Genomic DNA, 24,201 nt, shown 5'->3' on the forward strand with positions numbered 1-24,201 from the left:
AAGAGAAATTGGAAAAATTTCCGCAATACCAAATGGGCGTCTTTTGCTCTCCCAAAAGTTAAATGACATTTTCGCACGTAACGTGAAAAATATATACATATACACATGTATTAATAAAAATAAATACACACAGGGCATAGAGAGAGGCGCAGAGCAGCAGCAGGCCGAAGCAGAAGAAGAAAAGACAAAAAAAAAAGAAACGAAAAAAGGTGAACGAAAAAGGCGCATCTCTGCGCGCATGCCCCAAAGCAAAAAAAGTGATGAATTTCATTTCAATCCAAGCGCAAAATGCATATTGGTTCTGACAAATTTAAGCAACAAATAAGAAAAAACAAAAAATACTCAAACAAACGTCGTATACCATTTGTAAAATAGAAATTATAAATTAATTGAGAAGAGCGTAGGCAACAACAGCAACAATGTGAAATGTGAAAAACCGACAGAGACAGCTGATGATAATGACACTATAGTGTTATCTCGCTCTCCCTTGGGCAAATACTGCCCACTTGGTTGTCTGTTTTGATTTTCTCTTCTTCGGGCAAAATAAGCGCGCGAAAGGGTGCTCGTGTACTTTCTACCGTCACCCCGCTCCCAGCTCCCCCTCCCCACTCCCACTTCCCCTTGACACCACAATCGCAACCTTTCTCTCTTTAAACCGCCCATTTACTACCACCATCACTTCACCCTCATGCCCCTGCTCCACGTTACAGTCGCCGTTTGCCGCTGCTTCTGTTTTTGTGCATTGCAATGCGTTTGATAAGTGATAAAAGCAAATGCCAAATGGCAAATCAGTGCTAAAAACCGCCGAATAATTTAACAACACAAGACACTAATATCGTTACAAATTCACTCAACATGCATACATGTGTACTTGTGTACACACACACACACACACACATGTTGCACACATTTAATTTGATTGCCTTTTTTCTTCTTCTTCTGTAATTTGACACTAATTTGTCCTTTCCCTCCTTCTCTCGACTTTCTTTAGGCCTGTTTAAAAAAAAAAAAACACAAAAAGTAAAGATACCTCAACAAATAACATAATATTAAAAAAAAGTAACCAAACAGCCGAAGGAATTGTGCCTGTGTGCGTGCGTGCGTGCCTGTGTGTTGTTTGTGTGTTGTTTTCATCTCGCAGAGGAGCAACGTTTCCAATCAGCAAGCAAATATAAATGGTTTCTACTTTCATTGGCCTATTGGGTGAGTTTCTGCGATCAATGCTCACAAGCACAAAGAGAGAGAATGAGAGCGAACAAGAGACGGTGTAAATGGTAAAAAGAAGAGCAAAACTATGGAAATTTAAGTCTAGTTTGCATTAAGGGGCCAACAATTGCACACTTTAAGAATTAATAGATAAAAGGAATGCCCATAATAGTTATACTAGCCAAAAATTTGGAGAGACAGAGAGAAAGCAACTCTCTTAGTTAAACAAGATGGACATATATGTATATGTATAGATATATATGAAATACATGCTTATACTAATCTCAGATCACTAACAACTTTGATTAAATAGAATTTAGTAGGGCATGATAAAACTATATAAGCACTTAGTAGTTCGTTTCGACCAAACTCTGACCTTGAGTCTCTTATTTGAGAATAATTCTCCTTTTCGTTTTGTTTATTTTCCTAGGGTTTACAGAATTAATTTTGGGATTTTACTAATCTCGATAACAGGAAGGTTTTATCATAAAGCGACTTTAATATGCCCCTTTGCCTTTACCCTTTACCTAGTTTCGTCCGTGATATCAAACCAAATTTGTATTTCTTTCAATTTCAAAACGAATTCGGGACTTCCCCTTCTTAAGTAGAAATCATTAATAAGCACGCGTTCACCAGGACCCGACCGTCCTATATCTTTTGATCATTTTATTAAGACTTTTCTTTTAGTAATCTTGTAGAGGGTATTATGTTTTTAGTCAGAGAAGAAGACGTTTTCGACCCACAAACTACAAAACTAGACAAAACTTATTCAAGAAAATCTATTGAACACCTTAAGAACATACTAACTTTGACTCCGCCAATATTAGCTTCTTCTCGACTTATAAATAAATTAATAATTTAAAAATTAATACAGAATTTTTAAAGGGCGGTATAAAAGTAGTGAAGAAAGCGGCATCAAGTTGTAGTTTGTTTTACCAACTTATATTTTAATATGATGGCATTTCATCCTTAAATAACTATTCATATAAAATGAATAATAGTTCAGCACTCGAACTCAATCATTTGTTTAATATTCGATTGAGTGGAATAGAATAGAAAACCGAATCAAGTGAGTAAGATGAATTTTTAGTTTTGGTCTTCCAATCTGTATATTGTGGTCAGCCTTAACGATCTTTTATATAGACCCATTTATTCGATATCGTTTGCTTATAGTTTCTCAGTAAGTACTTTTAAAATTTGTTGAATATGAATTCTAATTAACAAATTCTCAGAGTAACCAAAGTTTTGAATGTATTCATGTAACCCCCTATAGAGATTTCAAGAAATAAAAAGTCCACAAAGTCCAGCGAACTTTGAATAAAAAATAAATTAAGATAGATAACGAGAAAATGTACAGTGAATAAACCAAAAACTAAGCTATTGGCTTAATAGATTAAATATATACAATATGTATATTAAATTTTTAAGAAACATTTACAGTCCAAATCGAAATTTAATAATCTCTTTTCTTGCTCCTTAGATATTCAATCATGGTGGGAGATACCGTGTATTTCGCATTTTTGTTCATTGTTTAGTTCCGCATTTGATCTACCCGATATAGACATTGAGGTAAGTGTATGCGATATTCATGTGTGTTGTTTGTTTGAAATGTTTGTTGACGTTCTGTCTTCGTAGGATCTTGAATCGGCGCTGCTTTCCGATGGTACCAGCGATGAAGATCAAGTTGCCCTAGTGCCCGAATTAATTGTGCGCCTGCTCAAGGGCTGCGATGCGCTGCAATCGGTAGCCAAGGAAATTACACACAGCAACTATCAGATGTTCTTGCGTCGCTTTCTGCGTCAACAGTGTCGCCTGCATCAGACCGAGAATCACTTTGATACGGATATTGATTTTCAATCCCTGCCAGTGCGCAAACGATTGCACATTCTGCACGATTTGTGTCACTTTCGGTTGGACTCTGTCGATGTGCAGGTCATCCTTAGTAATCTAGAGGCGGATAGCCTGCGTGTTGAGCCATTGGGCTACGATTCGAAGAATTCTGGCTATTGGTATTTCTATGGGACTCGATTGTATCGCGAGGATAAAGTAACAACTGCTGCAAGTGGAGGAGGTGGAGCAGCAGCCATAGCTGCAGGAGCAGCATCAGCAGCTACCTCATCGTTGGCCTCAAATCGTGGCAGTGGTGGCTATATAGGCAGCAACGGTACCATCTGGCAAGTAATTTGCTTCACCGAGGAGGATTGGCAGAATTTGGCTGCTAAATTCAAGACCTCGACAAATGCCAAAGAGCGTGAACTTTTCCAGATACTCGATGAGAATTTTCTACCCAAATTGCCGCAATTATTTCGCGAACGAGAACGTCTAAGGCGAAGAAAGTGAGTTCTATTGTTTTCTATCCATTAATTGATTTGAATAATATCAAAACTATCCCATACAGATTACTGCAAGTGCGTAACTCAAGTCGCATTCGCAATCTTGTCGAGCTCAAGGCTCGACAGGAAGAGGAGCGTCAACAGCGAGAACGTGAACACGAGCGGGAACGCCAGCGACGCGAACGCGAACATCATCATCAGCAACAACAGCAACGTACTCGCAGACGGTTAGAACGCCCAGTATTATAAAACAAATCAAACTAAATACAAAAACAAAAACGGAGGCAAACAATAATATAAACAAAACAAAGATATATTCACTCACATTCAGCACATTGTTTTGTTCTGTTTTGTTGTCATATTTCTTTTCTGTTTATTCGTTAAGTTCGATTTGAGTTTCGATTATCCGATTATTTGCTCAAACCAAAAAGAAAACGAAAAAAGAAAAGAAGAACAAAACAAATCTTATTCACTTTTCATTGACAAATTAAAAAAAGAAAAAAAAAAAAAAAACAAACAAAAAATTACAATTAACCATCGAAGAGCAGGATAATATCAGCAAATGCTGTGTTCCCAGAATCAAAAGCAACTATAGCAACGGAGATCAGCAACACTACTCCCTTCTCCTACTCCTAATCCTCCATACAACACAACAGAGACAGGATCGATTGATCTATTGACTTGAGATCAACGCGCGTGACTACTCCCCGCACTTTGATTTGAGTTTTGACCATAAGATTTAATTTTGTATATGGATGAGAAATTGATTGGATTTCGTTTTGCAAAAAATCAACTCTGTAAGCATGCTTTTTTCAAATATCTTATTACTATGATTGTCTCAACATACATATATATATATATATATCTATATATCTATATCTATATATGTATATATATGTTTAAGTTTTTCATTTATAATAAGTTTAGTTTTAACTTTCATCCATTAACATCACCCACCACCACCTAATCATTTCCACTCATTAACATAACTACCTCAGGGGTAATTCATCAAAAAGAATTTACACATAATATTGCTTTTAAATGGGATTGACGATCATAGCCATCGACAATCCTTTTAATAAGCCTAAATGTTGGTCAGAAAGCGTGAGGGAGTGAGAAGACACGCTTCTGTTTGAAGTAAGGTGAATCCATTACTGCACACTATTAATTTCCCCAATTTCCTTCTCTCTGGCTGTTTTTTTTTTTTTGTATTTTTCCCCTCTTTCTGTTTTCTTCGACTTTACTTCTTCACCAACTCATGATCTGCAGTTCCCAATCAACATCAACTGCTAGCGGTATATCAACTTACGCAAGCTCCCTTCGACGTACAACAACAACTAATTCGAGCGAATTTCTGTGCCACAGGGAAACGTTTTGTCTATCACCAGAAGACGACGACTTGAATGAAGAAGAAGACCAACATCGTCACCAACAACAGCAACAACATCGTCAACATTTATCACCACCGCCGCCGCAGCAGCAACAACACTTAATCGCTGCCTCAGCATCAGCAGCACCATCGGCAACAGCAACAACAACAACACCAACAACAACAACAACAACAACAACATTAGAAACAATAGCAACAACAGCAACTTCGGCGGCGGTTAACAACAAATTTCGTTCGCCTCAAACTCCTCCGAAATCGCAAACGCCAGCAGAATTTAAGAGCAAGAATCATCATCATCATCATCACCACCATCACCATCATCATCATCACAAGAAAAAAAAGTCGGGAAAAAAGCAAAAGAAACGTAGAGATCGAGAACGGGAACGAACCAATCGTGATCGTGATCATCATCATCGTAGGAGACATAAGCATGCTAACTCTGAGGCAGTTCAAATTTGCGAAGATAATAATAACAATACCAATACAACAACACCAGCAGGAACAGCAGCAGCAGCAGGAGCAGGAGCAAGTGCATCAGCAGCACTAGCAGACGAAGAGTCCTCATCATCCTCACCAGGTCCAATACATTCTTCTCATGCCACCTCACTAAGTCCAGAGGATAAAGAGAACTTTTGCCGTCAACTACAATTGTTAGATACCAATTCAGCAGCAATTGCAGTGTCCACCAGCATAGCGAATTTAAGCTTGCCCTCACCAGTGCCGACCCAAGACGAGGAGGAGTTTGACTCCGCATCAGCAGCAGTGACGGAAACAAACAGAACAAACAGCGTTCACGTGGTAACTAAGTGTGAAGATATCCAGCAGCAGCAGCAGATGGCGCCAGCGGCAAATGTGAAATTGCCCGGACGGCAGACAAATAATTCCCTCAGTTCCCTAACGGGCAATATATTTATACCAGGCGGCAGTACAACGGGCAATGGCAATGGGTCCTCTGCAACATCCTCCATTTCCAATCAGCAACAAAGTGGCAACACAGCATCAGGTTCGGGTCGATCCAAAAAGCAAAGCAAAGCTGACAAGGCAGATCGTAGTTCAGCCAACAATAACAATAATAACAGCAGCAGCAACAGCAATAGCAACAAATCGACTGGAGGAGATGGTGTTACTGCAGCTAGAACTAAAAAGTCCACAACAATTTCATCAGCGTCCTCATCATCTTCCCCGGTTAGCAAAGCGGAAAGGCATAGCAGCATTGCCTATTCAGACAAAAGTGCCGATGAGTAAGTTTGATTTTTGATATTGGCATTTTGTACTTATTATCTCCATTGACAACGTTCATAATCAGTCATAAAACACTAACTTACACATATTTTATAAAATAATCAAGTTTATTCTATGCTTTTTGTAGAGATTTTAAGTTTTTCCATGATTATTTTCAATTGTCCAAGATATGAGCCACAAATTACTATAAATTATTATCTTCTTCAAATCTTAGCGATTATAAAGTTGTATGGGAGGCAAACTTTTCCGGGGACTTTAAAATACTCTTCTGTTAATTAGTGGTACCAACATTCATATATGCCCTTCCTATTTGGGGCTCTGCAGCTTCGTTTGGAATTAAAAATATTTGAGAGACGACATAGGAAATTTGCGATTAGAAAGACGCATAGATTATACTTCTCAAGTGGAACAAGAACATTTGTGTATAGTGGGACGAGAAAGGAATCCAGAAAGGACAGAAGCCAGGCGACAGAAAGGAAAGGTGATTTAGAAAGAGATAGCACGTCAGTGAGGAACGAATTAGAAAGAATCGGAAAATAATCAATTCAAACATTTGGAGAAATCGAATTGGAACGAATGAGATTACGATCATTGATCATTATATACTTGCTAATGAAATACTATTTGAAAATTAATTCATTTCCAAATGTGGCTCATCTCTTGGTCAATCTCTTGCCAATTAATTCTGCTTTATTTGTCTAACCCAAAGCAGTTTATACCAAATATTGATTCATTTTGTGTTTCTTACGAGTTACTCATTTATCTTGTTAGGGGTCATTCAAGTATTACGTAACGTAATTTTAGAAGATTTCGAAGACAAAGTTCGTAATACTTGAATGGTGGCCCCTTTAAATTATGTATCTTTGTATATTCGTTGCATGATTCCTTGATCTAATCTAACACATCCACCCCCTTCAGCTTTCTTCTACCATTAGCATCTCTTCATTAAATCTGTACATAATAATAAAAAAAAAAAAAAAAAAAAATTGATTAACATATATTTATCATTGTCTGTTGTATAAACTCTTATACCTACCCAAAAATAAAAAATAAAAAACCAAAAAAAAAAACCAACAACAAAAAATCGAAAAAAAAATGTAGCCATGTAAATAGTAGCAACCACCGTAGCACCACCATCACAACCACCACTACCAACAACAGCAGCCTTAACAACAACAACAACAACAACCATAAGCACAACAATAACAATAATAATAATAATAATTCAACGACGGCTGCCCCAACAACTATATCACCATCAACAACAACAACAACGCCGCATGGAGTCGTCCAAAATTTTAGTCACCATCATTCAAATCATAATCACTATCGCCCAGCATCCAGTACTTCCACCTCCCATCATTATAATTATCATCATCATAATCAACATCATCATCATAATTCCCACTCTCACAGCAATACTCACCATTCTTCCCATTATCATCACAAACATAAAACTAAAACGCATAATTGCATAACAACAACAACAACATTAAATACAAATACAAATACAACATCATCATCAACAACAACAACAACAACAACAAAATCAATCAACAACTCCTCCTCCAATCATGCAAATATTCTTAGTTTCACCGAAACGGAGGAAGTTCTACAAATTGGAATGCACAAGGTTCTGGTCTATGTAAAAAATCACCGTGATGCCTGGCCCTTTATGGATCCCGTTGAAGAAGATATAGCGCCGCGATATTATTCAATTATAAGGCGGTATGTGTTACCAATAAATATATTTACTAGTATAAAATGTATTAACCCATTATTTCCATTTCCCACCGTAGACCCATGGACCTGCTAAAAATGGAAGATAAACTAGACAGCGGCGAATATCATAAATTCAGTGAATTTCGTAACGATTTTCGTCTGATCGTCAACAATTGCAGATTGTACAATGGGCACAATAATGGTTATTATATATACAGTTGTTATTAATATATATATACATACGTGTGTGGGAGCCTTCCATATAAATGAACTCTAGTTTAGTTCTAGTTAATCTATTTTATAGATGGGAGTAATTTTGTATTTTTAATTTATGTTGCTTTATGATCGAATGTTTGTCTCAGGGAAGCATAAATTGTACAAGGTTTTCACCAGAAAAAGAAAAGAAACTTTAATCAATGTCCCGATAACTAAGAAACTATTATGTGAACAGAAATTTGCCAATATCAGAATCATGTTTTGTGCTGTTCACAAGGAAAAGCTATACTGAGCTATGTAGAAGGAGATCTTTAGTCTCTTCTTTCATTTATTAATAAATATTGTGTCATAAAACACCTTTGAAGTCAAATTATTATTAATAAAAAAGGAAAAGGAATTGGAAATATGTTTCCCTCTGCTGTTTTTACAGTTTTCAACCTAGGAATAAATAATAGAAATCCAAAAAATTTTAAATGTTAAGACTATTTCATCACATGAATCTAACCAAACTTCACAGAACCAAACTTCATCCACGAAACCTGTATAACAAGGTTTCTTTATGAGATTTCCATATATATTTAAACATGCATTGATTCTAATTCAAATATTTTGCATGTTTTTAGAGTAAAATTTATCATTGAAGAAGGAAAGAAAGTTCAGAAAATCATTAAACAAATGATATTTGATTTTTATAAATTATAAACTTAAGCGCCATCAGTAGCCTGTATTTTCACACCCTTGTATATATATATTGTATATTTGTCTTCACATTGATCAATTGATATTCTCTCTGTTACAGAATATACGGAAATGGTGAATAATCTGCAGGATGCCTTTGAAAAGGCAACTAAAAAATATTTTGATAATCTTTCCGATGATGAAGATGACGATCCTAATTTAAGTTATCCAGCTGCCGATTCAAAAATGAATGTTTTTAGAGAGAAATATTTTAGTAAGAAAGAAACAAAAGAAAAAGATGAGGCGGCGTCGTCATTGACAGCATTAGCAGCAGTCGAAGAACATCAACAAATTAAATCAAAGGACACGAGTGGAGTGGAAGAAGACCAAAGCGACTTGGAGGATCAGCAGCGGACACAGAAACGTAAGCGTAAAGAGAAGGATAAACGACGCAAAAAGAAAACAAAAAGCAAAGCTGTCACAGAACGCGAAGATGATGTAGACACAGATGATGAACTGCAGCCGGTAGAGGAAGAGGAAGATCTAATGCCACTTTCTCCTCCGCTTCCAATTAGCAAAAAAATGAAAGCTTGCAAAGCAGCAGCTGCCATGAAGGAAAAAGAGAAAGAAAAGGATAAAGATAAAGATAAAGATAAGGATAGAGATAGAGACAGAGATACGGATAAGGTAAAGGAGCCGTCTAAGCGTGGACGCAAGGCCAAAGCCGAAAAATCAAAGACCCTTAAAACGGCACAACAAAAATCCAAAAAATCAAGCAAGAAATCGGAATCGGAACTAAGTGAGCTAAGTGACGAAGAAGAGAAAAGTCCGCCAGCTGACGTCCGACTCGATTCCAGTAACGATGATGATGAGGAATTGACACAGTCCATCAGCAGGCCGAATAATGCAAAGGCCAAGGTTAAGCCTCCAACTGCGCGGACGATTGCGGCCCAAAAGAAGAAATCAGTGTCAGCTGAATCCAGAGTCAAAACTACCACACCCACTAAACGAGGCAGGAAACCGGGACGCAAGACCAAGGAAGAACAAGATTTGGCCGAAGAAGAGACAGAGAGTGAGCCATTTGATTTACAGCTGCCGCCGACAGCAGCAGCAGCTTTGGCTGAATCCGAAGATGACCCCGAGGATGACAAAGACGATGCTGAGGAAGATGATGAACACGGTGGCAATGACGACGATTACGATGAGCGTAGCATGTCACCATTTAAGGTTGATCTCCATAAGAAATACTCGAAAAGTGCCCTTAACGATGATCTCTCTGAGTTATTGACTACAGTTAAAAAGGTAACCACAGCGGAAACCAATAAATTGACTGCCAGACATGAAGACGAAGACGATGACGACGACGTTGAAGACGCCGATGAGGAAGTGCTATCTGTCGAGGAGCAGGCGTTAAAGTCTTCCAGTAATAGTAGTAGAGGCCGTGGCAGAGCCTCAAAAGCCGAATCAAAAAAGGATAAGGTGAAAAAAAACAAAGACAAAAAGGATAAATCAAAATCAAAATCATCTTCCTCCTCCTCCAAGCACCATCACAAGAAAAGCAAAGAAGATTTAGCAGCAGCTGCAGCTGCTGCTGAATTGGAAATGCTTTTGCCATTCATGGACAAATATGATGTGATAAAATATCGACGCAGTCGAGGCGCAGCCCAAAGTGGCCAGTCCAGTGCCTCCAATTCCGTTGCGCCTTCCGAGGCCAGCACGAAGAGTAGCAGTCGTGAAGGCAAACAAAAGTCAAGCGCTTCAAGGAGAGATAAAACACCAGAGTCTAAATCGACACCTCCACCACCGCCAACTCCAGCGCAGGGGCAGCATAAACGCGGTAGAAAAGGCAAAGATCAGAAGCGAGCAAAGGATGCAGCGGCGGTGGCAGTGACCACTGCAACAGCCGCAACAGATAAAGTGGAAAAGCTAGAAAAGCCAAGCAAAGTGGACAATAAATCGCAAACGTCGGAGAAGTCCAGAGAGAAGCGAGTGGAAATGCCAAAAATTGTGGAGAAATCCAAAGAAGAAAAGACAACACAGCAAACACCGGCTCCCCCAGTTCCAGCGGAGGTATCGTCGTTTGTCAAAATGGAGGAAACGACGACGACAACAACGACGACGACGACGTCAACAACGTTATCTAGCAAAGTCAAGGAACCCTCAAAGAAACGTCTAGATAAGCAAATGCCTCCACCACCCGCCAAGCCAGCGAAATCAAACACAGCAAATGCTGCCAAATCAACAGCAGAGAAGTCAGCACATAAGAAACTAAACCACAAGAAAGGTGGTCAAAAAGGAGCCGCTGCATTAGCAGCTAGTTCCCAGAACAACACGACTAATCTGGAGGCGTTGGATGTGGAAACAGAGCAGACTTTGAAGGACATCAACCGCTGGCTGGAACATACGCCGCGGTTCTCTGAATTCAGTTCAGCCAGCAATTCTCCGTCGCGGTACAATCTGCTCGACGACTTCGATTCGGGCATTAGCAGCAAAATGGATTCCGCCGATTTCCGGAGACCAGCATCCAAGTCCTCTGAGCTAGTGCCCACCAAGTTGGCCGAAGCGCTGAATGAGCTGGTCGGTAGCGATGTTGCGAATCCTAAAACCGAAGCCAATCGCAGTGTTGTTAGCAGCAATGTGTGTGGCACTCCCCCGCATTCCATACATTCAGGCAATTCCATTGGTAGCACTACGGCTACAGCGGCTAGTAGTGTCAATTCGCCATGTTCCATTAACTCAGCTCCCGCCACAACAGCTTCTGCACCTGTTATGCCTGCGACAGCGACAGTGCCTGCCTCAGCAGCAGCAGCAACAGCGACAGCACCAGTTACACCTGCGAAACCAAAGGAACCAAGCACCACTCAGTTAATACTGAATCCTCCGCCGCCCCCGCATATCAAGCAACAGATGGCTAAAGAAGCCAAAAGGAAATCGCTTAAGGAGAAACAGACGGCAGCTGCCACGGCTCTGGCGCAGATCCAACAGGCCAAGGTGAAGGCGAATTCTGTAATGCGGACCATTGAGCGTCTTCAGCCCGGCAAGGCCAAAGGCAATCTAATTCAAAATGTAACAAATGCTGTGAACAATAACAAGGCGGAGTCTGATCACGAACTTACAACCAGCAGTCATGGGGACCGCCTCACTGGTGGTCAAACGACAAGGAATGAAGTGAAGAACGCCCTTATCACAGAGAGCACCGAAGGAGCACCCAAGCTAAGTCTGGGAACTGTCATAAAGACCCAAGATTTTGCTTTGGGGAAAACTCTGGAAGAGTTGGCAGGCAAAAAGCCCCTGGAAGATGATGAAACTCCCATCGAGGATAACAAATCCGAGGAGGACACTAATTTGACGCCCACGTCGGCAAAGGAGGCACCATTCGAAGCTCTTCTAGAGCTAAGCAAAGTGGCTAAATCCAATGCGGGCGCAGATCAGTTGCGTACGGAAGCTGGTCAAAAAGAGAAACCTAATTTAAGTGCCTGGCTAAAGGCTTTCGGTGGACCCAAAGTGCAAAACAAAAAGTCGGAGGAGGAGGCCGAGAAAGAAAAGCTTCAACAACAGCAGCAAGTGATCAGATTGGCAGCTCCTTCGCCTCATTCACCCGTTGGGGCTGGTTCTTCTGGTGGGGATAACAATAGTTTCTCTTTGCCGCCCATGATGCGGCCAAGGAAACCCAGCACTGGTAGCACCACATCCGAACGGAGTTCATTTAGCCAAGATCCAGACTCTCCGCGAATTGCCATCGATGAGCGATATGGTTCTTATGCAGCTGGCTCTTATACCTCACCCATTGGGGCATCTCCAATTGGCGCTTCACCCATAATGGTTTCCCCTAAGCCCAATGATGAAATGACTGGCGCCAGTAAACCCGACGCTTCGCCCTATCCCCTCAATGGAGCCATCAAAGTGGGTTTCTATCAGGATACAACTACCAAGAGTAGTCCCGACAAGAGCTGCAGCCCCAGAGAGATGCAGAATTCGCCGTATCCGCAGTATTCTCAGCATATATACTCGACATCGACCGCCTCATCGCCAAATATCTCGACGCCAGAGTTAAGCGGAACGTCGCCCTATGGAGGAGGAAACAGCTATAATCCATCTGGCTCTGAGGCCTCCAAGACACCTGCCTACTCATCAACGTCCCCGTTGCCCATTTACGATCATCAGTATAAGCAGCCACGTTCCCAGGAGTCCGATTACAACTCATCGATGAGTCCGAGTACCCCAAATCCACATTCTCCATACAGTCAGCAGCCACAGACTCAACCCTCTCCCTATCACGGCCAGTCGCCGTATCATCAGCCCCAACATTCGCCATATCAACAACCCACGCAGCAGCAACAGCAACCGTCGCACAGCCCTGCGGCGGCACCCCATAGTCCTATGCCCAGTAGTGTAGATTCACCGGCTTCATCGGCGGCCACACAACCTCCCACACCATTAGCCCAATCCCCGGCAGAGCAGCAGCACTCTCCGTATCAGCAACCAGTGCTTTCGCCTTACCAGCAGCAGGTTCCCTCAGTTGGCCAACCCGTGCAATCAACGGCAAGTGCTGTAGGAGCAGGCACAACAACAGGTATGTCTCCAATCGACCTAGTTATACATAGACAGCATTCTTGACTTATTCTTTTTTCATTTGCTTTCAGCATTGGGCAGTAATGGATATGCATCCACGAGTCACGAGAACAACACGTATCAGCAACAACAGCAGCGATCCTTGTATAATCCAGCCACACTAATTAACCCATTGCCTACTCCGACGGCCGCAGCTGTCCCCACAGCGGCGATTGCTTCTAAAGCGGTTAACAATGATTGGAGCTTGAATCGCAGCATATTGCCGCCAAGCATTACGAATGCCACAGCGAGTAGCCAGGCAGCAAGCCAACATCAACATCTGCAGCAGCAACAGCAACAGGCACCCAAGTATCCAACATATGCGCAATATCAGTCGACAAATGCAGCGGCCAATGCAGCAGCAGCTGCTGATGCCGTAGAAAGCAACCAACAGCAGCAGCAGCAGCAACAGATTGTTCCGCCAAGCTATGGTAGTGATATGGCTAGCTTTATGCAACATCAAATGCAGCAGCCACCAAAGACCGAAACACTGATCAATCCACTAAAGCGTACGGCCGAAGAGCTGGGTATGGATTACAGTGGCAATGCTACAGTGGCGGCAGCGGCCAGCAGCAAAATACCCAAACTGGAGGAACAACAGAATCAGCAGACTCTGTTTAATAAGCAACAGCAAATGTTTAATAGTTTTTTGGGCTCAATGGCCTTTGCCAAGCCTTTGGGTAATATTGCACCAGATAAGGCCTTTGAGATGTATAATCGTGCAGCAGCCATGGGTTTCTCTAAGGAGGCACAGCAGCCGCAACAGCAGCAACAACAGACCAATACGAAGTCTGCACAGCAGCAACAGCAACAGACTCCTCATATTACCCAGTTGCAATCGGCTCATAACCAAAACTATCAGCAACAACAAAAATTGCCACTGTCATTGCCACAACAACAACAACAGCAGCAACAACAACAGCAGCAACATCAACAACACAATTCCTACCAGCAACAGCAGCAAACGCAACTTAATCATAGTTATACAGCAGCACAACAACAACAACAACAAGGGTCAACTGTTGATAAGCCAGCAGCAGTAGCAGAATCCTCGGCGCCATCATCGGCATCTTCTGGGCCTGCAAGTGATACCGCCTCCATGGTACTTCCAACAACGGCACATCAGCAACATCATTTGAGCCAAACACACCATTTGTCCGCCTACAATAAGCCGACGCCTCCACCACCGCCGCAAACATACAACAATCCGTTGATGCATTCGCTCACCGAATCAATGCTGGGCTATTCTGGGAATTACTTTGACAAAACCATGCCGCCGGCGGCCCATATGTATAGTGCCTCAAGCAGTGCAGCCGCAGCGGCATCGGCGGCGGCCGCGTATGGTAATCCGGCACAGCAATTGCCTGGCAACTATGTACCTGGCAGCAACACAACACCGCAGCAGCAGCAAGCCGCTGCGGTAGCACCGCCACCTGAGGTGAAAGTGCCAGCAAAGCGTGGAAGAAAGAAAAAACCATCCACTATAGCAGCGGAGACGGCCAAAGCTCAACAACAGCAGCAGCAACAACAACAACAACAACAACAGCAGCAGCAACAGCAGCAACACCAACAACATCCTGTTGCGCAACAGCAACAGGTTGTCGCCACCCAGCAGCAGCAGCAACATCAACAACAACAACAGCAGCAGCAACATTACAACAGCTCATCATCTGTTGGCTCGACCAACAATCAGTTACAGGCCCATGCTCAGGCACTTCATCAGGGCTTCCAGCTTTATGCAGGACTTAAATCCGGAGGCGTGTCTGCCTCATTACCATCAGCTGGTGCAGTGTCAGGAGCAACGCCTGCCGGTTCTAGTAGTCAACAGCAATCCTCGGCAGATGCCGCCGCCATCTCGTTGAAAACTTCGGCGGCTGGGGGTGGAATGGTACCGGGAAGTGCCTTTAATTTTGCACACACCACTCCGGGCGCATTGGGACTTTATGGCGATCAGACGACTGCAAGCAGTTATTTGGATCAGTTTCGAGAAGCTCCGAATCCATATTACTTGCCACCAGCGCCGGCGCATAGTGGGGCAACAGCTGTCAATCCATCGGGTGCCGGTGTCAATGGTGCAGCCGATAAGAGCCAACAGAATGCCCTCAATACAGCCGCCGGATCGTATCCCTCTTTCCTTGCAGCTGCCGCTCATCCATCGACCCGAGCAGCAGCCGCTGTGGCTGCAGCTGGTTATCCATTCGATCCCAACTCGCAGTTATATCAGCAATACTTGCGACGCGATGACTTTCATACGCGGATGATCTTTAACCAGAGTCTGCTAAGTGGGCCGGCAGCTGCGGCGGCAGCAGCAAGCTATCATACAGGTCACCATCAAGCTCCGCCACCGCCGCCGCCTGCTGCATATCGCCCATCAGCCTTGGGTATGCCAAAGCCATACGATATTAATCGTCAGTCATGGTTTTAGCAGTACGCCAGTGCCGCTAACGTGGATCTCCAGGGAGACGATCTGACGGGGGCGGCAACTGGTCAGGCAGCAGCAGCAGTTGCCGCAGCGGCAGTAGCAGCAGCAGCTTCTTCGTCATCAGCCACAGCGACAACGGCTGCGGCGGCATCATCAGCACCACCAGCAGCAACACAGCGATGATTGGATTCAAAAGTTAGAACAGGCAAGGTTTCAAATCGAGGACAATGGGAAAGGGGATTGTGTGATAGACAAGATTCGATTTCGATTTTATTCAAATGAATTCTCTGAATGGTATGGGATTCAATTTAATTTAATTAAAACTGCCATTTTGATTAAACTTGCAACACTTGGAGCCCTTTTAATGCAATCTTCAAAAGAGCATGGGTGGCTAACTCTCTTCCCCAGAGAGAGAGTGCTCTGGATTAGGGATGGGCTGAACAGAGGGAACAATGCAATTTCACTCCATTTAGTTTATTATTTTTTTTTGTTTGTACTGATTTTAAAAGCTAGGACTCGAATTCTATTTTTTAGATTATCATTTTTTTAAGCCTCCAACTTTTTATTGCTCTCCACCCCAACTCCTCCCTCTTTGCAAGTTTTGTAGCAGTTCTATCTAATCAAGTCTATTGTTTAATGACAATTAATTTGTAAACATAGTAGCTAAAATCTAAATCTTTAATTTAATATAATTTAATTGAACTCCAAAATATAAAGTGAAATAGCACGCAAAGCCAACAAAGAGAAGTAAAAACAAAAAGGACAACAACAAAAAGAAAAAAATAATTAATGAAGCAAAGATACAGAGAAAAATTCAAAGAATTTTAGCCGACTATAACTAGATTTTAGTTTTCGTCTTCTGCAGAGTTTAGTTTGTAATTATTTTTAGTGTACCTTTAATTACAATCATAATTATGTTTACGATTACCATTATGCTTATTATAACTATTAGTTCTTATTGTTGAACATATAAACAATTTATTTTTATTTATACAGTATGTAGAAAGCCAAGCAAAATCATAATGTATAAACTTTAATTTGTTAATTATTATGCTAAGTCGACAAAAATCGTAGAAAATAAATCATCAAAATAAACCATAAATTCACACACACACACACACACACAGACATACACACAGACAAACATATATATGAGTATGCAACATTCCTTTTTCCTTTCCCCAAAAAATTTTAGTACTACAAACACACACTGTTGCTGACACACACACACACAAAGAAGTGCACACACCCACACACACTTATACATACACACACCCACACACACTTATACACACACACATATATACATCTCAAAATGTAGCTTTAAACGGTGTAATAAACGAAAAACGATAGAGAGAAGAGGGAAAAATAGCAAAAGTAAAGGAAGAATGGATGGAAGAGAAGAAACCAAGTTCAGATTTATTAAAAAGTGTCTTAGTCTTATAAAACGAATAACGAAAAAAAAACAAAACACAAACAGAAACAAGAAATGCAAATAAAACCCTTAACTAAGTAGTATACAAAAAGAGACAAAAAAAAAAATATATAAAATTAACAGATGGAAACAAACCAACAAACACTAAATTAAGTTGTTAATGCTTATGTTTTTAAAATTTGATAAACTAAAATGGAAGAAAACAAAATAATCAGTACCTAGAGCATAAAGAGAAATGGTAAAACAAAAAACGCATAACAAGTAAAAGTTAAAGGGAGGACAAAACGAAACAAAACAAAAACAGCAACAAGAAACATATTGCAAGGAGTAAAGAAATGAACCACAATGCTAATTATATTATATTATATTAATAATGATGATTATTATATATATACATAATGAAATATAAATACAAATCGATATATATATGTATAAATATATATATTATATACATACATACATATATACATACATATATATTATATTGTATGCTGTATGTGCAGCTGGCCCCCTCCTCCTGCACAGTAAATAAACATCAAACTAAATTACAATAAAGAATAACATTGCATATTGTCATAATTTTTGTTCTTACATTGATTATTATGCAATTTGTATTATTAAATGGAATTTACATACAATCGGGCCCCTTCCCATACCCTCCAGATGAGATTTCAGCGCTGCCCTTCACCAAGCACCAACTAAACGCGATGGCTAAGCTGATGATGATGATGATGATAATGATAATGATGATGATGACTATGGCGATAGCTGCACGCGCCAAAGCTTACTTCACCTGTCAGTCGGTCTATCTAACTATCCATCTATCTAGCCTGTCCCTCTGTCTCTCTGCTGGCTATCTTCTAGAATCTGAGTCTCATTAATTGAAATGCTTTCAAAACGGCTGTTACCTATTGTTCAAAAGCAACCTGAAAGCAATTGATCAGTTATAATTATCAACCAAACAGTATACTACTACGACTAACTATCTACATACTAAACACACTTTATTCAGTTGAACTGAGCTTGAAAGTCAACGCTCTAGAGTCTAGAATATGCTAGGAATCTTTGGCATGCCCCCTCCACGATCCACTCGGGGCTATTGCAATTTGAGGCAATTGCATTGAAATGTGCCAAGTATCTGGAATCATTAATTTCAGATATGAAATATGTATTTTGAAAGTGCTACTTGTATCGTATGTACATAGGTTAATACCTTTAATGAATGCATGGCTCAGAGTAGAGCGTCTGGCCTGCAAATTAAGTAACACACAGGAAATCTGATTTTATGTTCATGAATATGCTATATCTACCTCTATATGTATGTACATGTATTGTAGGTGAACCCATAAACGAAGGGTCAACTTTATCAATCGTCTATTGGTTCAGAAAATCTCTGATATTTCTATCTTGGTAAGTATAAATTTATTATCAGAAAGATGACCTCACTGATCTCAGACAAGGTCAATCTTTTATTGAGTAAATCATGTGTTTAATGGGATCAGTTATACATACATACATACATGTATGAAGAATAAGAATGAAACATAATACTGAGATGAGAAAGAACTTTTCTTTTTTTTGTAATTAACTTTATAACTATCAGGAGATAGTTGTTCAAACCGGCTAACAATAAGTCCAAAAATAAACGATATCTCCACTTGGCGTCAGTCAATGACCCAACGAATAGGAAAGGCAATGAATAAATCACTAATTCATTATTTTAAATAAGTGAATAGGTAACTAAACAGATATAAACAAATGTTGCTCTTGGCTTAATAGAGTTACAAATGTGCAAATGTGTTGGATTGCTTTGTATTAGGGTTCATAAGTGGCCCAAAAATTTCAATCGCCAATTCAAAAGTGTTTTTGTTGCTGCCATAAAAAATGCAAATTATATGGTATTCCATTCAAGTAGGTACATCCCTTAACTTGAATATACATTAAAGATGTACAAATTTTATAAACCGACGAACTTCACATTAAGTTTTCTTAAATTTTTAAGTGTCGTTTTCCAAATATTTTTATTTATTTCATAGGATTTCTCTATATTACGAAAAATCTCTCACTAGACTTTCATAAGATTTATCTGTATTTCGTATCGATGGTTTCTATGGCATCCATATGTATGTTATAGTGGGCCGATCCGACGAATTGTTAAACTTGATCTCAATTGGGCAATAAAAAGTTTAATAACCAAGTTTTATTCCATTCGCTTTCTAGTTGAGCTCGTGGCTTTAATAGACACAAACACATGTCTTTATCGACTCGGTTACAAAAATATTCCATGGAGTCGCAAACGTCTCCTTCTGCCAAAATTTTTAATTAATTACGATTTATTGTTGAATAAAAACTTCTGTAAATGGAAAAAATTTGTGATTTAGTTTACGTAAAAGACGTTTCTAAAATTTTATAAAAAGATTCAATTCAAATTTTGTGGCAGTTGTTTCTGTGAGTTTTAATCCGGTTTGATTGGCTTCCCTTAACGGATTCTAAATCAGTCCCAATAAATTTCTTTGGTATATTTAGATGATTCTATTATTCATTTGTGTAATTGTCAATTCCCAATATGGTTTTTAATTCTTTGTGGCAGATTTAATCTATTATTGCCATTTATTGTTTACCATTACCTTGCGATCAATTAAATTTAAGCTTTTCTCAATATAATGGTGTTATTTTCAAGTGTTGAAATAGACTGGCCTCAGTTATTGACTCGGGTTAACCTATCGGTAGAAGATTTATCTTCCCGATTTAACTTTTTGAAATCTGCTCAGAGTCTTCTCGTCTCCCACTAAAACATTTATACTTTCACATTTAGTTCATAGATAGCTGAAGTTTATATATTTTAATCTGTTTGGCTGTTTGTATTCACGCCAAATAACGTCCATGAAGAAGAATAATTAAGGTCGTCTTTTTGTTTGGGAAAATGTTTTTCTACATATTTTTTTCCTAGTTTAACTTATGCTTTGGAGTACTGAATATATAGTCCTAAAGCTTTTTTTTTGAGATTAAGAGTACTTTAGGAGATACCAAGTTTTTTGTGGGGTAATGTTTTCCTCATGTCAGGCAAACTTTATACTTTAACGTCTATATCTCGAAACACTTTTTTTTTGGAATTGTCAGCAAAGATAGAGCCGGTAATTCTGAACCGATTTTTAAGGGAACAAAGTACAATCGACAAATAATAGCCTGGCCCTGGTCTCATTCATAATTTTATGGATTTGTATAAAACTGCAAATACCGACCAATAAAATATTTTAATTTTGTTAAAAATAAAAATCCCAATTTTTGAATTACTTTCTTGACGAATCAAAAGTAAAGTAAATACTTAAAAAAAAAAATTTTTTTTACGATTCTGCATCGAGTTATCCTTGTCGCCAACAGCAAACTTTTCGAACACCGCCTTTTTGTTCAATTAGTTCTAAATTCGATAAAAAAAACATAATTCTAATATCTAAATGATAATTTCTTTAAAATGGGCTCTTAAACAAGGCTCACAATTAAGAAGACGTCCTTAAACCGATTTTAATTAGATTGAGATTCCCAAATTAAATTCTACTTACCTAAGTTTTAGAATAAATTTGTAGCAACATGTACATTATTAAATCTTTCACTTTGAATTTTAATTTGGATTTCAATCAACTATTTGAATACCAAAGTTTTATAATTATTTGTATCTAATTATTTGGTTATTTACTTCGTTCGTATACTTCATTTGGTTAATCAATTAGTGTGAATGCAAATGACGTAAATAAATACGGCAACCGAAATATATTTACATTTAAATCTTAATGAGATGTTAATCATTTTCTTTTGTTTTTACATTTAAACAGAGGTAAACAGAGGTAATAACTCCTCTTGAAAATTAACAAAAAATTAAGAATAAACCCAGCATGACTCAAAATCAGTTGTTCGGCAGGTGGTCCCCATCCATCGAGAAATCTTTTCACACTTTTCAATTATAACTAATCGACGTCTAGATCCATGGATCAAAGAACATATCTCTGAGTCACCGTTAAATTCAGTTCCAATTTAATTTCCAACACCAGTTTCAGTAATGATTAATGGCCTTTCTCTGTGTTGGTCGATTAAAATCAAAATTTCATCCGGTTAGCATTTAACTTGATTTCAATTTGTTGTTGTTGTTGCTGATGCTGGTGCATGTTAATTAGTTTATTCACTTCAAAACGATAACAAATACATATTTATATTGAAATTTATGCAATCAACTGAAAACCGGCAAGTGAAATTATTTAAATTCAAATGGTAATCATAAATTTTGAATTGTTAATTGATAATTGAAATGCCGGTAGTTGCGTAATGTCAGAGATTTTGAGATTCTCTCCATGTTATTGACACGCAAAGTCAATGAAAATTCAATAATTCGATTAAGAATATGCAAAGTGATGATAGTTAGTTAGCAGCAGCAGCAGCGGCAACGGTGGCTCAAAACAGCTGTTCGTAGTGTGTGGTGGGCGTGACACACGGACAATTTTCACGTGGCAGCATTCTAAAATAGCCTCCGGCTAAGATTTATGTATAGCAATATTGCATTATTTACGAGTTCGACTAAAAAACAAAAACTATTAACGAACGAACAATCACGTAATAAAAAGTTAAACTGCAATAACTACAACAACAACAACAACATTGTGCGTCGTCGTTACCAACGATTGACCAAAAAGGTCATACAATTTATGAAGTTGGTACTTGTTGTTTTTCTGTTGCCATGCCATATGCTATACGATGTTTGATTCTCTCGCTTTCAATATCAATTCTGATCATAGAAATAAATATAATATATAAGTAGCATTTGTTGAAATCCTTTACTTAATCATCATGCTGAACATTGCTAAATCCTCTAAGAAATAGAGAACTACACCTTTTACAAATTTCCAATATAATAAATAAATGGATTTCAGTTTAATATCAAATACATATATTTCAAATCAGTTTTCAAAAAGCTTTCCAATAGATTGGAAAACGGGTTAATTGATTGAAGTTTGCCTATTGATTTTAAAATTTGTTAGAATAATTAGGAAAAATTATGATTGAAATATGTAAGTGTTGAATGAAGAATGTAATTTTTAGAAAAAAAAGTGATTGTATTCTAAAAATACGATAAAGTCTAAAAAAATCTTTTAAGTTTTTGGATCGAGCAAATGATTTCCAAACGTTTTCAAGTTACTTGTGAATCTGTTTAAATTTCCAATTTTCATATCACTAACTTAAATAGAAAACGGTTTTGATATAGGCCAAGCTCTGCTCGTCTTTAAGCCATTTAGTTAGAAAGAGAATTTACAAAAATCTTATTCCGCAAACTTCTCTTTTAAAAACAAAAAATTAAACCTTAAAGGAATGCATGTGGGTATGAAATTCTTATTTTGTATATTTGATGGGCATTGAAATAAGTAGATCTATAATTTAAGGTTTATTAAATAATTTATGAGATCTTAACTTAAAATCCATCATATTGTTAATTTTTAATTTCTTTTGGTGGTGTTGGGTTTTGTTTTTTTTTTTTTTAATATACCTTTTTCAACAATAAAATGCTGCAATTTAATGCTGCAATTAAGCAAATCTCTCACGACTAGGTAGAACAACTGCCTTGTCATTAGAATTTGTACAAAACTATTTATAGTATATCCTTTTACATAGTTAAAAGTTAGTTAGTTAGAGCATTTCAGTAATCACCATAAATGGGGTTTTGTATAATTATCATTGTACTCGTATTGTAATATTGACTTTTATTGATATTCGTGTTGTAAATCAAGGAAAATGTGCACATAACATGCAATAATCGTATCCATACATACATATAGACGGACGGGCGGACGGACGGGCGGACAGACGGACGGAGATACAGACACACAGTTTGGTGGTGGTGAATTGCGATTAGTCAGAGAGTCGATCAAACAAAATATGAATCTTAAATCCAAGTTCGAGTACATGAGTTCGAGTCAGAAATGAATGCGTGCTTTTACTTTCTAAATTTAAATTACACAAGAATTTTCCTGTATTTGTGTGTGTATAAGTATGAGTGTGAATGTGTGTGTGTGTGTGTGTGTATGGTTAGACTTCCGTTTTGAGAAAAAAAATAAGTAATAATAATGTGATTCATGTTTTTTGTTGCCTTAAAGAAAGATATTGATATCGGTAACAAAAATAAAATTTGACCGTTCATTGAACTTGTTGTTTTAACTGTGCGTATTTCTCTTTTTTTTTCTCTTTTTTTTTTTTTAAATTTGTGGTGATTTTTGCGGCCTTAGTTGTCAATAATTTGTTGTTGTTGTTGCTGCTGTTGTTGCTTTTTTGTGGTTAAATAAGTTTATAACGGGTGCGGCGGTGGTTTGAACTTGGCCTTTGTTTATAATGGCTTTTCAATTTGTATGGTAGTTTGTTTAATCTTAATGTTTGTTTTTGTTACTATTGTTGTATTGCTGTGTTTTTTGTGTCATAATGTAACACACATACCTGATGCCAAAATGCGCCTTGTCATCTCTAGCCCCCACCCCGCCCCTTAAACTCGCCCCTTAATCGCTCCATTTTCTTAGATAATAATCAACAGCATCAGCTGAACTCAACTAAACTAAACTAACTAAACTATGCTTGGCTTTTGATTAATGAGAAGAAGGCATTAGAAGAGCTATTTGATCATTAGATCTTTAGCCATTTCGTCACGTAGCCCACTCCGACTGACTGATTTACATTGATTCACATTTACATAAATATTATAACATAATTCATATATATACAATATATATTATGGGCAGTCATATTTTCAGATTTAAGACCTAGGAATGTATACCCTTTATCTAATATTAAGCAAATTATATTTAAATAGTTGGTTCTCATATATATATTTAATAATTCAAATAATAGCAGACAATAAGTAAAAAAAAACAAATATTTTCCATTAGGGGGAAACTTATAATTGATCGATAATTAG

The 24,201-nt window shown here is 38.6% G+C and overlaps 1 protein-coding gene across 2 annotated transcripts; it reads left to right on the forward strand.

Moving 5' to 3' along the window:
• The first annotated feature begins 977 nt into the window (after positions 1-977).
• Positions 978-16,385, forward strand: LOC6645134. Of its 2 annotated transcripts, none has more exons than XM_047011719.1 (9): positions 978-1,203; positions 2,687-2,775; positions 2,842-3,542; positions 3,605-3,766; positions 4,809-6,170; positions 7,273-7,899; positions 7,971-8,095; positions 8,909-13,360; positions 13,431-16,385. In XM_047011719.1, exons 1-9 carry the CDS (start codon positions 1,176-1,178, stop codon positions 15,821-15,823), a joined length of 9,939 nt encoding a protein of 3,312 aa, XP_046867675.1. In that variant the 5' UTR covers positions 978-1,175; the 3' UTR covers positions 15,824-16,385. The 2 variants fall into 2 exon arrangements, with proteins under 2 accessions (XP_046867675.1, XP_046867676.1); XM_047011720.1 differs by having other exon boundaries at positions 7,762-7,899.
• The last annotated feature ends 7,816 nt before the right edge of the window (positions 16,386-24,201 follow it).

Source organism: Drosophila willistoni, assembly GCF_018902025.1.
Source record: "Drosophila willistoni isolate 14030-0811.24 chromosome XR unlocalized genomic scaffold, UCI_dwil_1.1 Seg105, whole genome shotgun sequence".
Classification (NCBI taxonomy): domain Eukaryota; kingdom Metazoa; phylum Arthropoda; class Insecta; order Diptera; family Drosophilidae; genus Drosophila; species Drosophila willistoni.